Source organism: Merops nubicus, unplaced genomic scaffold (assembly GCF_000691845.1).
Source record: "Merops nubicus isolate BGI_N331 unplaced genomic scaffold, ASM69184v1 scaffold22732, whole genome shotgun sequence".
Taxonomy (NCBI): Eukaryota; Metazoa; Chordata; class Aves; order Coraciiformes; family Meropidae; genus Merops; species Merops nubicus.
In genome coordinates, this window is record NW_008596758.1 from 7,753 (window position 1) to 21,407 (window position 13,655).

The 13,655-nt window shown below is 38.4% G+C and overlaps 1 protein-coding gene across 1 annotated transcript; it reads left to right on the plus strand.

Annotated features, from left to right (window-relative positions):
• Positions 1 to 3,741: 3,741 nt before the first annotated feature.
• On the plus strand, positions 3,742 to 11,998 carry TMEM167A (transmembrane protein 167A; the record flags this gene model as incomplete). Its single annotated transcript, XM_008936461.1, has 3 exons — positions 3,742 to 3,851; positions 8,992 to 9,026; positions 11,928 to 11,998. Coding segments are annotated over 3 exons (216 nt in total), but the record flags the coding sequence as incomplete, so codon positions are not given.
• Positions 11,999 to 13,655: the final 1,657 nt, after the last annotated feature.

Sequence of the window (13,655 nt, forward strand, 5' to 3'; positions counted from 1 at the left end):
TGCCATTGTACTATTCCATAAATTTCCTTTTACTTACCCACAAGCTCCTCATTCCCTGTCTGCTCACCCCAGAAAAAGGAGCTGGTGCACCATCTGCTTCTGTGTCATAGCAGACTCAACAGCGGTGTCTTCCAGAGGCAACTGGAGACCATTTCTTTACTTAAAACTCCTTGTTTTACCCCAGTGTCCTCTCTGCTGACAGCTACACTGTTCAGATGTGGACTCAGGTGGGAACACGTTCTAATGTCTCTAGCTGTAAGATATCTGACAACCATGTATTTGCTTTACTGTTTCTAATAGATACCGCCACTGGTAATCTGAACACAAGAAAACTTTTAAGTGTGTTCATTCTTTATTCCTGTGGTGTATTTTATGCAATTATATTTACTAAGGTACAGTATGATCAAGGAAATAATATTGAGGCATTTTTTTTAAGGTCTTAATTTTGGGAAGGATTTAAAAGAGCCTTTAGGCAGATAGCTCTCAAAGCTAAAATCCATGGTCTTAAATTTCTAAAGACTTACAAAAAAACTTGTTCTTGCAAGTTGTGCTGAATACAATACCTCATTAGTGCTGCAGGTGATGTGATAGTGCTCCACAACTACCTGGAGACAGCACACAGGAGAAGGGGTGGTGGGGAAAAATTGTAATTACTTAAGTAAAGCCAAATGTAACTGTGAAGGTGTTTCCACCGTATCAGAAATGTGCCAAATGCAGATGTAGACAATTTCAAGATAATTAAAGCCACAGCTTGCACTGTCTACAAGAAGAATAAAATAGCAGTGGTGATTTTTTTCTGCATTTGAAATCTGAGTCATGGGAAGTTAGCTGTTTTTTCACCAGTGTGGGGACACCGTCTAAAAGATAGCATCAGTTTCTCCGTGTGCTGAAATTTCTTTATAAAGGGAAGGAGGCTCAATTAATCACTTTTGGATCAGAGGATTTCAGTTTAACCAAATGCACTGCAACCCACCTACATTACAACACGTTCCAAACAGCTTGGTATGTGGATGCAATATTTTTTAAAAGGATTCCAATTAATGTATGACTCTTTTAGCAGCTTTTAATTACATCAGTTCAAGCAGCTGGATGTAAATTGCCCATTTCTGTAAATTCAGGTGGGCCGTAAGAACGCAGATGTGGAATGTGAAGCCATCTACTTCAGAAATAAATGTTCATTTCCAGTTTAAAATTGTAAACAAATTTTTAAATATGCATGTCTGTCTTTTCAAAGTGACTTTATAGATGAATATGTGATTTCAGGGGAATGGCGCCTGTAACTACAGTGATGACCTACTCTGTGTGTCTGGAGAAACACATGAAGAGCCCAACAAAGAGCAATTATATGCTGTCCCTATTGATTGACTAAGAACACATTTCATGAGTATACATTTACAGTCCCTGCTTAAGAGGAAGCAAGTGTGCCCTTCTGCCATTTTCGTGTGTTGAAGTACCCGATACCGCCAGCCTGCTTGGGAAGCAGCTGCAGGAGAAAGCTTGCAGGAATTCATGGGAACTGAGCTCTGGCAAGCACTGCGCTGTGAGATGTCGAGAGCAGCTGTCTCTCCGGGAGGACTGATCAAATTAATCAGTTGATAGGGAGTATCTGGCTTTGCTGAAAGGCAGCCACCCCTGGATCCGGCCCCATCGCGTTCCTAGACCTGCAGGAGCCAGGACACGGTGTCTCTCATAGGTTGTAGGAGTTGTCTCAGGGAGAACTGAAAATTCGCTGGTTTCTGGAGCTGGCAGAAGCTTGTGTCTTACAGAAACGCAAGAGTCTACTGGGACTGATGGATAGTGTTTTGTCCTTTGTGAAAAATTTGTCCAGTATTTATGATGCGAAGACCATGAGTCAGCTAGCCAAGTTAAAATACTAAACATGATTTTAGCAAATGCTGCAACTCCAGAGTAAAGAAGGTAGCCTCACCTTGAGGACCTGAAGGCTGCCTCCTTTGTGTGTTGGATCGCTGCTCTACTCATGTCCTGTCCCCTCTTTCTGTTCTGTCTAATCACAGAAGCCCTGTCTAATGCATGTTGTACTTATGTTGCAGTATTGCTTCACATGATTCATGGACATTTCTGCATAACCTGAATCTATGATTCTATGATTGTTGGTTGTTTGGTTGGGGTTTTGTTTCAAGCTTTTAGATCTCGGTATCAGAAGGATCATGGATGTTCCAGTGGCTTTGCTTTCACTAAAGCTTCTCCTCATTTTTCTCTCTTAATTTGCTCTTAGTACAATGTTGAGCTGAAATACTGTGATTTTGTTTGATAATTCTCGTTAACTCTTGAGAGAAATTTGATTATTGGAGCACCAAAACGTTGGAATTTTGTGACATAGGAAGAAAGTGTGCATAGATAGCAGATTTGTGCCTCAGGCTGTGGAAATGGCAGCTCAGATGTGCTCTTAAATCTCACTGAGTTTTTCTCAAAGAAGGTAACTGCGATGTATCTCTTCTTAAGTGGTAAATGTTTAAACATTATTAAATACTGTTATTCAGACTTCTGGGTTAAGCACTATGAAAAAATGTGAGATATTGGGACACAAATTCATCAGAACTGAATGAAGAGTGAATCTATTGTATTTACTTTGCCATTTTTCTTCTTGAGTTCAGACTAATAGGATTTGCAAATGAGGGTAGTAGAACAAAGAGAAAACGAGGCTGTTTGAAGTAAGCAGTTGCCTTGTGTACTACCTGGTGCTGTTAAATTGAATGAAATGTCAGTTGAGACATGCTAAGTTAAAAAATACCTGAAACAATAAAACCGAAGCCTCATGCTTCACAGAGCTGGGTTGTTTTCACATGGTAAGAAGTATATGAGTCTCAGATTTGGAACTATTAGAAGCTACAAATCACAAGGGCTAGTAGGCAAATATTTCTATTAAAAATTCCAGTGAACCTGTTGGGGGGGAGAAGTGTGACTTATGCATTTTTGTTGAAATGGTCTGGGGTGGTGATGTGGTGCTTGCTGGAAATCAGCACCAACCATCTTTCTCCCAGATTTTGTACTTGACTATGGAGTTACAACAGTTCTTACATAAGTACCTGCTCTCCCCTCAATGTTAACACTTCTGGGAAAGATTGCTTCACATACGGAATGGTGGTTGCTTATAAGTTAATAATTTAAGAACATGTTGGCCACACAAGAGTCAGACTTCAGGTTTGTGAGGTACAGATACTGCATATTACTGATACTTTAAACTTTAGCAAATAGCCAGATGTTGTAGTAGTTTCTCAAGAATTTATTCTTATTACTGCCAGTAGGCAGATTAGTTCTACTGTCAAGCAGTAGAACTTTACTTCTTCTTTCTAAGACAATTCCTCCATTTGTCCAGTACCTCTACCTTGACTGCAACCACCCTATTCTATTGATGCAAACCACAGTTACACATATTCTTGGCTGAGAGGAAGTGTCTGTTTTCTGTAACTCTTAGCCTGCTGCTAATGGTTTTCCACAAACTGCCTTTGAAACAGTTGCCTGGGAGCAAAACTGTAAGGTTACCATTTTTCTGGCTCTTTTTTTACCCTTCTTGGGGCGGATTGAGAAGGAAAAAAACTCTTCTTCCACCATTGTGTGTAATGAGCTGTTAAAAAAGTTCCCAGCTCCCTGGCATTGTTGGTTTCATGGTTGGTTTTAATGAGTATAGTCTGGGAGATCACCTGTTTTGTCCAGTTTACGCAGTGAGGGAACGTTTATACTACAGAGATGTAATTTGTCTTCTCTCATTTACTTCCACAGTCTGCCATCTTCAACTTTCAGAGTCTGCTGACCGTAATCTTGCTGCTCATATGTACGTGTGCCTATATCAGATCCTTGGCTCCCAGCTTACTGGACAAAAATAAAACTGGGTATGTAGTCTGATCATTCTAAGAATACCCAAGCTGTTTGGTTTAACTCTGACGTTTTAGTGTCATCCAATGGTGCATGATAATATCATATTTTGAAAAATTTCTCTCTTTCTTAAAGATAAAAGTCTTCATTTTGTACCTTACAAAAGAATGCAGTAAGGTATTTCCAAGTACTTAGTTGCAACTTCATAGTAAGAATTTATTAACTAAGAACGGCAGCTAATATTGCTTTATTAGTTATTTTCTGGATTTGCAACATTCTCAAAGATACAGAAATGAGTGACAGAAAACATCTTCCTCCTGCAGCTATTGCTGTAATGGTTTATTCTTGATTCTTAGCGTGAGTAAGAAAACATTAGAAGCAGAAGTTGATTTTTGTTTGTTTTCAAGATAGGCACCTTAGAGGTACAAGTTTGAAATACAGCTTCAGCCATAATCTGTAACTAAAAAATATAAACAAAACCAAAAGTCTTTTTAAAATAGGCAAGACTATACTTATCTTTAGTCTCTTCAAGTCATTGTTTTGTATTCTCTAAGAAGAAGGAATTTGTAGTTTTTGAAAGCTGCTAGAACGCCTAATGTATTTTTTTTCATCAGTCTAACTTCAAGTCTCACTTCCGTTCCTGAAGCACATGTCCAAGGTGACCAGTACTTTTCTCCTTTCTCTTCCCCATTCTTATGGAATGTGCTTAATGTTGCAGGGCCAATACTGCAGCAGAACAGTTCTGTGCCCTCCTCAGCAGCACAGTTTTTGGGGTAGCGGGAAATGGGGACAGCCATGGAGCCAAGTCTGTGCCTCATGCTGTCAGTACCTGTTCACCTCTTGGATTAGCAGTGTTCTGTGTGCTACAGAGCACGTGGCTGTGTGTTGGTTGCAATCAGCAGTATGGAGAACTGTGGTTTAAATGCTGTGGTTTTAAAGTAATGATTGAGCAATTTCGACCTGGAAACCTGCTGAAGCCATCCGTAATATTTCAGTAATACTGTCACCTAAGGTTAATACAAAGGAGATAATATTTATAGAAGTAGCAGGTAATTCTAGCTGGTAATGTGCTAGCTGGAAAAAACAGCAGGCTTTTGGGCTCTGGGTGTTTGGCTTGTCCTCTTTTTCCATTAGATCATTTGCTTTTAAGTTGTTTTTTTCCCTAAGTATCTTCTGTTACTTTACATTTAATTTTCATTAAAAATGTCAAGTTTTAAGTGGACTCTTGTCACTAAAGCCTTGAGGGTTTGTCTTCTGAAAGCCTTCGTTGTAATTAACCTCTGGGATTGCTGTTTTATCACACAAGTTTTCTTTTAGCAGTGTAAATACCCAGAGTATGCAAGTTTATTTTCAATGTGGAGTTCTAACATGGAGATGCGTGTGTCCTTTCATATGAGGCCATGAGGTTACCACTGACATGAGAGATTTCTTTTGATAAAAGTAAAGATGGAAAGAAAGGATGACTTCATGAAGGACTGGCAGGGGGAGTGTACAAGGGGAATTTGGGTGTCTGCTAGTGGAAGATAACACAATAGTCAATGAGGTACACACAGTAAGAAGTAAGAATATTTATTTTACTGATTAAAATTTTAGTGCTGTTCTTGGCAAGGAGTATTTCCTTTAATCTGGAGCTACTCTGTTTATTCTTGAGGCAAATCTGTCTAGAGTACAATAGAACTCTCTTCATAAAATGTTTTCAAAGGGTGCTGACACAGTGGAGGAGTTGGGCGTTTGATCTGTAGGTTTGTATTTATATAGATGTTGGACATACTATTTTATTTTTGTTTTATATATACGTATGTAGACTACTTTGTACTGGAGAATAAAACGTTGGCCTGGAAGCAGTGAAAATTGTTTCCTGAATGGTAGATGTTTACATGGAGCTCATATGCTGTTAAACCCCTGTCCCTCTTCACTAACGTATTCCATGCTTAAATGGAAATGTCTAGACATAACTGGATAAAATAAATTCTAGTGATATTTCATTTTACCACAGAGATGATCTTACCTCATTATTCCTGCTCCAAATTAATAGCATAAAAGAGTAGCAATAAAATATTAAAGTGACAGAGAGAAGAAATGTTGGTGGTAGTTCGCTGGATTTCTGACTAAGTGAGCGGTAGCTTTGATGAAGCTTTAAATCTGTTGATAGTAAGTAAAGAAACATGTTTCTGTTTGTTGAGAGACTGCATTGCAAAGTGATGTCACCCATCCTCTGGATGAAACTGTATTTCATCCAGTTGACTTCTGCCAAAATGTGTCTTTTCCTACCAAGCCAAACGGAATTTTAAATCTTCATTTTCTCTGGTATGTCTTGAGAGTTTCCACGTGTTTTGTCCTCAGCATGGAAGTCTGGGAAAACAAGTGGAGATGCACTTTTTCATGCTAACTAGAGGAGAATGTGTACCACAACATAATTCACTCCTCCCTACTAACCAGAAAGATGTGTTAGCTTATATGCAACGGAGATGTCCTTTGACTTAGCATAAGGGCGGTGTCTCCCACACTCCCTCCTGCAGTGTCCATGGGCTTGTCCTGGTAAACACATGGCAGCTGCATTTTGCAGCACTCCCAGTCGAGCAGACAAGTCTAGAGCAGCCCTAGTAACCCTTTCTTGTCTTACTGGGTTCCATTTCTTTTGGATTTTTTGTTCTCCAGATAGCCAGCAACACTTTCATGACCAATGCTTTTAACATAATACTGAAGGGCAGCAATATGCAGCAGCTCATGCACATTTTACTTGTGGCTGCCAGAGAACAGCAGGTAAGCAAGCCAGACTGCCACATTTCACCTGCATCAAAACAAGGATGAAGATGAACATGAAGGGGAGTAAAAGAAATAGTGCAATTATTTTGAGTACTTGCTTCAGGAGCAATTATTTTGCAGCAGATTCATTCAAGGCAGCGTCATCTCTGTAATAATCACACAGGTTTTGACTTGAAGAGGTGCATGTTGTAGACCTGAGATAAACAGTAATGGAAAAATTCAGGAAAGCAAAAGACCTGCACAGGCTTTTCTTCCAGTGTGAGCCCCCCAGTTCATCCAGAGGCTGTGATTATTGCTGTTCAGAAGGTCCACATCTCAATTTGCATTTGCTCAGCAGCAACCTATGTGGACTGTGTGGACAGAGGGATGTTCTGAGCTGTTCCAGTAGCAGCAGAAGCCTCTTAAAAGGTACTGTTGTCATCTGTTGTAAAGCTTGTCAGTCCTCATGTCAGTGGTGACCTTAGGTTCATAAACTGCCAACTGCAGTAAGGGTAGCTGATGAAACCCACATTTTAATCCTTTTATACCTCCCACATCAGAAAGGGAAATGTATATTTTCACCAAGAAATGGGTCTTTCTAGCACTAGAAAATACATCTTCAAAAAATGCTTAGGTATCTTCAGGTTACTTTATTGTGTGACCTCTTAACCTGGAAAAATGTGATGGTCTACATGCAGGGATTACTATTTCTGCTTGGGGAGCTATATAAAAGCAGAAAAAAAAAAGACCTTTGACTGTACAGAAATACTTTTGGCTTGAGGTAAAGTGATCTAAAGCACAAACGAAAAAGGCTATTTTCTAAAAATGAAAATGTTGGATTGCTGTTCACAATAAATTGGTCAGCAAGAGGTATATCAGTCAGAAAGCATTTGACTTTGATTTTGTAAACCTCAGTCACTTGCTGCCTCTTGGAACACTTAATTCTCACGTACCTGACACAGGTCCTTTGTTTCAGAAGTAAAAGGGGGGCTGCTAAATGGAAAACGGGAGACATGCTGAAGTAAAATAAGACCATAAAAGAGGCCATAAAATATGAAGTAGCACAGAAACTATTTTTTTTTTAAAGTGCAGGATATGTTGACTGGTGAAGTATGCAGGAGCAACTGGCCGAGAACTACCTGTCTGCATTTGAGCAGGAAAAAACAGGGAATTGCCAGAGCCCAAGAAAGGGGGAAGACAGATAATCAGACATTTGTGGGTATGGGTTCAGAGCACTGTGGGAAAGCACTTGGAGAACTGCCATCACAGCAGGTAGTAGATACAACCCCACAAATAATGTAGACTGAAGTTGCTGCTGATAAACCTATCAGGAGATGGAGGAAAAATAATTACGCTTTTTTAGTCCATAAAGCTAGAAATAGACAATATAGTTGAATCCAGATGTTTTTACTGCATTGCAACCAGTCATACTATGAAGGAAACCTTCCCATGGACAAGCTTTCAACACAGGTTTGACCAACATTTGAAAGGCTGAAAGCTGGCTTTAGTTCAGGATGCTTCAGTGTTCTTTAGCATAGAATGCTAAATTCTATTTAGCATAGAATTCCTTCTCAGATTTTAAAGCAATCGCTGCTCTTGTTACTTTTGAGCAGTCAGTATGAGATTTAATTACACAGAATAAATATAAATTTGGGGCGTATGTGCTTTATATCCCTTTGGATGTGCTCTGATTAGTTGAATCCTGATTTTCTCCTTTGTTATTTCACTTGTGAGAATGAATGTCCTGAGCAAGCAGCATTAGAGAGACATGAGAAAGGTAAAAGTTGGTAAAAGAGTAAAGACAAACCTGAAGAATTAGGTTGTTGTTTATTTTAACACAAGTGAGCTGTATCAGATCACACCTATGAGTGTGCTCTGCTGGAAGCGGCAGTTTTGTCTGCTGTTACTAAGAGAAATACAGAAGAGAGACTACAAAGCATTAAATTTAAAGCACTCAGGTTTGTCATTTCTCATACCTGCAGGAAAACGTGCTTCTTAACATAAAATCTTAACATAAAAAGTTTCCATATACAATGACATGGAGGCCTGTTGATGTTTTCCTACTCTGGTATTTGTCTAGTTATGGAGTTTTTTTATTTACATAATCTTCTGTCTGAGGCACTTCAATGTAGGATGTAGAATTCTGATTAATTTGGAACACAGCTGGATTAAATGCATCTTTGTTTTTCTTGCATGTAAGAAGCCTTGCTAGACTTAGGAGGAACTTTGCCACTTGTTTAGTTCATAGCCTGTACCCCTCTGTGCAGTCACCTGGTGTTTTCTGGTGTCGAGAAGAGTGACAAGTTGACAAACTATGGTTAATTTAGACTCTTTTAGCATGAAATAAATAAAATTAGTTGACTTAAATTATTTTGTTAAACAAAGCCTAATGAATTTATTCTGTCTTTACAGACTATTGGGAATATTCTGGAAATGCGCGAGGATTGGTAATGTTTTCTTTGAAATCTTTAAGACCAGTATTTTTTCTAGAGTGTGCATTAATTATTAGGATGTTTCTGTGTATCAGTGAAACTCATATACCTCATTTTTATACCTCATCTTAAAAAATGCAGGGTTTACTTCCATGAAAAACAGTGAAAGGGGAGTGGGGAACAAGGTGTAACTATCTTACCATAGAAACCTGCATTTTCTGATGTCACTTCATCCATCTGGAGTTATATTTGCAAAAATATTTTGCACTTTTTACTACATGAAATAACTAAGGTCCATACTTCTTAACACAGAAAGAACGAAATTATTCCGTAAAAACTGCTCTCTGTTTGAAATTCTAATGGACAATACTCACAAAAGCCAGATATTTACCTAATAGTAATAACATGAAATTCTTAATGCAATAAGGTTCTGTTTAATCCTAAATTTCTTTTTCCTCTCCTTTCTTCAGCTGGCTTCTGACTGCTTTTGAATTAGACAAAGCTCTTGGTGTCAAGTGGCTTCTATATGCAGTCTGATCAGATCTATCTGATTTTAGACATTTTCCCATAATATTGGCGTTTGTGTTTATTTTAATCCTCATTCTGAATTTGAGAAGGAAATGGGAGTCTGGAGCAAAAGCTCAGTTTTAGCATGAAGCACTTTTTTTGAAAAAGAAAAAAAAAATACAGATCCATCATCAAAACAGTGTTCTTCAAATTTCATTGTTAGTGCAGAGCAGAAACATTGAACTTATAACTCCTCGTCTGCCTACTTGTCATTGAACCTAAAGGAAAAATATGTGGTTCCCTTTTCTGCATTCTTAGGCTTTGAAAAGGACGTGACATACATTTTTCAGTATGTCAGAAAGCATTGATGCAAAAACCAGTTTTTTTATGAAGACTCTTAAAATGATTGCAGATATTGTCCTATTTCGATAATAGCAGAACCAATTCTAGTACTGTAATTGAAAGACCAATTCTAGTGTTGTAAGTGAAAGACACTGGCAAGGTGGCAGCTGTCAGAAATTAATTTTGAGCTATATCAGCAAAAAACAAACGTAAAAATTCAGCTGCATTAAGGTTTGTTCAAGGTTGACAAGAACATCTAACCTTACCATCTTTTTAGTTAATTAAGGGCAAACATACTTCTTCTATTAGCTATGCACAACAAGCAGCTTAAAAGACTATTTAAAAGAGTACACAAGAGCTTTTATGAGGTCCCTGTCAGCTTGATGAAGTTAAGAACTGCAGTTCATCTGGGATATAGTCTTGCTTTCCCATCATGTAGTAACATCAACACGTTTTCGTCTGCTGCGTCCAGGGTAATGCACATGTAATGTGCTCATTACTGAACTGCTTTTCTTTCTCTTTTTCATGTGAAACACTAATTTCTTTTCAATCTGTATCTAGAGTGGTCCAATTTGACTGTCTTTCAGACTGACAGATGAGAAGGGAGCATATTAGCATTCCTTCTGTACATTTCCTTACGTAACAGTACCGTATCCTCAGTGTGGGCAGTGGGCTTTGAAGATGATTCCTATCATTTTGTTTGTGCTAATCACAAAGGCATGGAGAAAGTGTGGGCTTTTAAAAATGAAAATGCCTACTGGCTTCCTTTACATTTAACTTGCCCAGTATGTTTAAACAACCTTTCCACATGTGCATAAGATTTTAATAACTAGCAAGTGGTTACATATTTACAAAGTTGTGCAAAATGATGTTTAATCCTGCCACATGGTGATTTCTCTTTTAAGAAAATTAAGAGCAGGGAAGTCTAACCCATATGAAAATTGTAATACTCTAAACTGTAGGAGGTGGACTTCCTCAAAAATTTATTTTAAACAGATGTGAAACTGCAGACATTAATTCATTCAGCTATTTGAAGTTTAATTAAATATATGCCAGATCATGGCAACATCTTAAAATGTCACTGTGGCAGACAATCCTGCTTATGGGAAGTGTCACTACAAGTATTTTATTTTTCTTTTGCTGTGGAAACTTTGTTCCTCCCATATTTGAATGTCCTGCTGGTAAAATAAACTGGTTTGTTTTGTTTTGTTTTCTGAGGACTACACCTTAATGCTAAAGTTGCAAACCTTGGCAGTGTTTTTTTTTTTTCCTTTTATGTTTCTTTGAAAGCAGCATCTCAGAAAGGATGCTTTATAGTAAGACAAAAGGAAATTGAAATTTCTTTGCCTAAAGCAAACACCCCTATCTCTGTCCTTAGTTTTCTAAATGTGTAAAAGCAGGAATCTCTCTCTTTAAAGAATCATTGCTGTGTTAACATTTACTGACAGTTTGGTAGGCTGAAAGTAGCATCCAGTGTAAGGGACTGTACATTCTGATTGACATTACTGATATTCCCCCAACTGTATTTATTACCTTCCCTACCTAAGATTCTTTTTTCATACTTTATTTGGTGAATAGGAGGCCTCTGTATCATTTTGTTGTGGGCCATATGGGTGGGCATAGATCTTTCTCGACTGAGCCACCAAATAGAAGTCTGTTAATAGAGTAAACTTAACTTTCCTTCGTGGTCTGCTGTTTAAACCGTAACAGTAATTTGAAAGAGTCAGGAATAGAGGTGTCTATGCAACCTCTGTAACCTGTTAACATTTTTATCACTAACCTGAAAATCTGTGGACCAGACTCTCTCCGCGTGCTGAGGATGTTACATCTCACTAGCAAAGGAAGAAGACAGGCATCTGGCCATGTCTCAGGCTCTGCTTAGTTTTCCCCACCCTGTGCGTTTTCTTCCCCAATACACAACTGTAGTTGCAATAGCATTTCTTCAGCTAAGAAGTGTTGAATTTGCATGTGCAAGGGGATAATCACCATGTTAGGCTAGGAGCAGCCTAAATCTGTTCAAGCCACTCCTGAATTTTCTTCTGGTTTGGGTTTTTTCCCTCCTCTCAGGAGAACGGAAGAGCCCCTACGTGGCAGTGTGCTGTGTCTTGATGGCCTTCAGCATTCTGTTTGTGCAGTAACAACTGGAGACTGTCCCCTACGCCCTGCTGCCAAACAGCAGAGCATGGAAGAACTGGCAGGAAGAGATGGAAAATTGTCATCAAGTCTCCTCTCTCACATCGGATCGCCCATCTCCTAGTGGACACCCCCTCCTGCAAAGAGACCGTCACGTACAATACGAGTGATCATAATGTAATTAACTACCCATGACATGTACTTCTTAATGTTAAGTCAGTACTGACACTCCTCATGTAACTCTTGAAAGGGTGTCTGTTGTATATGTTGAGTTTCAGGAGAGCTTTTTTCACATCATGCAGTTGAAAAAGCTTTTCATTTACTAATACACTTACTTAAATGAACTTAAAAATGATACATCTAGCAATAGCAATAAGACCACTCTTAGAAGAATAAAAAATATTGTGATTCTAGGATATGTTTACGAAAATATTTTCCATTCTTACTGCCTGAACAGTTCTGGCATTCTGTGATAGCTATACTTGCATACTAAAAGCTGTAAGATACGTTCAGCTTCTGTTTTCTAAACTTGTAATCCTCAAATAATCTATCAATATTTTTATTTCTGAGATAAGATACAAATATAGGTGGGGACCATTATTGTAGCAATGTCGACTAGCTGCTGAGAAGGCACAGATGGGGGATTTGAGAACCTGTACTGTTCTGTGTAAACTACCATGTGTATTCATTGCGATCTAGGTCTTAGGTAAATCATTCCTCAACATTTTTCAGTACTGTGAGAAAGCACTTCTAATGGTCCTGCTGCTGTTGTTGCATGTAATACAAGGTTGGTACATCAGCTAAGTCAACAGTTAGCTTATTAGGAGTCTGCAGTTAAAGAAATTGGGTGTCCCAATATTGTAAAGGTTGAAGAAAACAACTGAATTGGTGATAGTGTTAGTAAAGATAGGATTTCTTTTGGTAATACTTGCTGTTAGAGTTTATTTTACATTTTAACAGACTTTCAGTAACCTAACTTATTTAATAGTGCCTGACAGGTGTGTGTATGCCAGACAACCATATGACTTCACATATTGACAGCATTAAAGAGAGTTGTCTGTTAGCAGCATTTTTGTTTTTTTCTGAACAGGTGTGTGATCAGAATGAGCTAAGCTGGCAATAAAAAACACTGAAAGTTATGTAACTGTTGTAATTCATGTTTGAAAAACCTGTTTTATACATCCAGATTACCCTGCATTTAGGAAGAATGTGTTTTATTACTTATTAGCTCTCTATTCTCTCACATATACCTACATATCTAAATCACCATCAGAAGAACTCAACCAAAAGTCTTCTGATCTGGAGCCAGGGAAAAGAGATTTCTCCAGTTTAGGCCACATAAATACCCCTGGCTGTAAACCAGGCAGGTTCAGAGGAGTAAGAGCTGTATGATGATGGCCATACTGTACACATGTAGAAGCCTTAAACTGTGCAGGAGATCTGAGGAGAGGCACAGTCTATTTCTGTAGCTTTAAATGTGGATCCTGCTCCAAACATAGCATCAAAGCAACTCATTTCTGGATTTCAAAGGTACCATTCCACTTGAGGGAGGGAAATTCCCAAAGAATCTTGAGTTTTGACTGTTGGGTGTATACATGTTCAAAATATGCAAAGAATCACCTGATAAATTTTATATCAAGCAATTATATTCTGGTGTTTCAT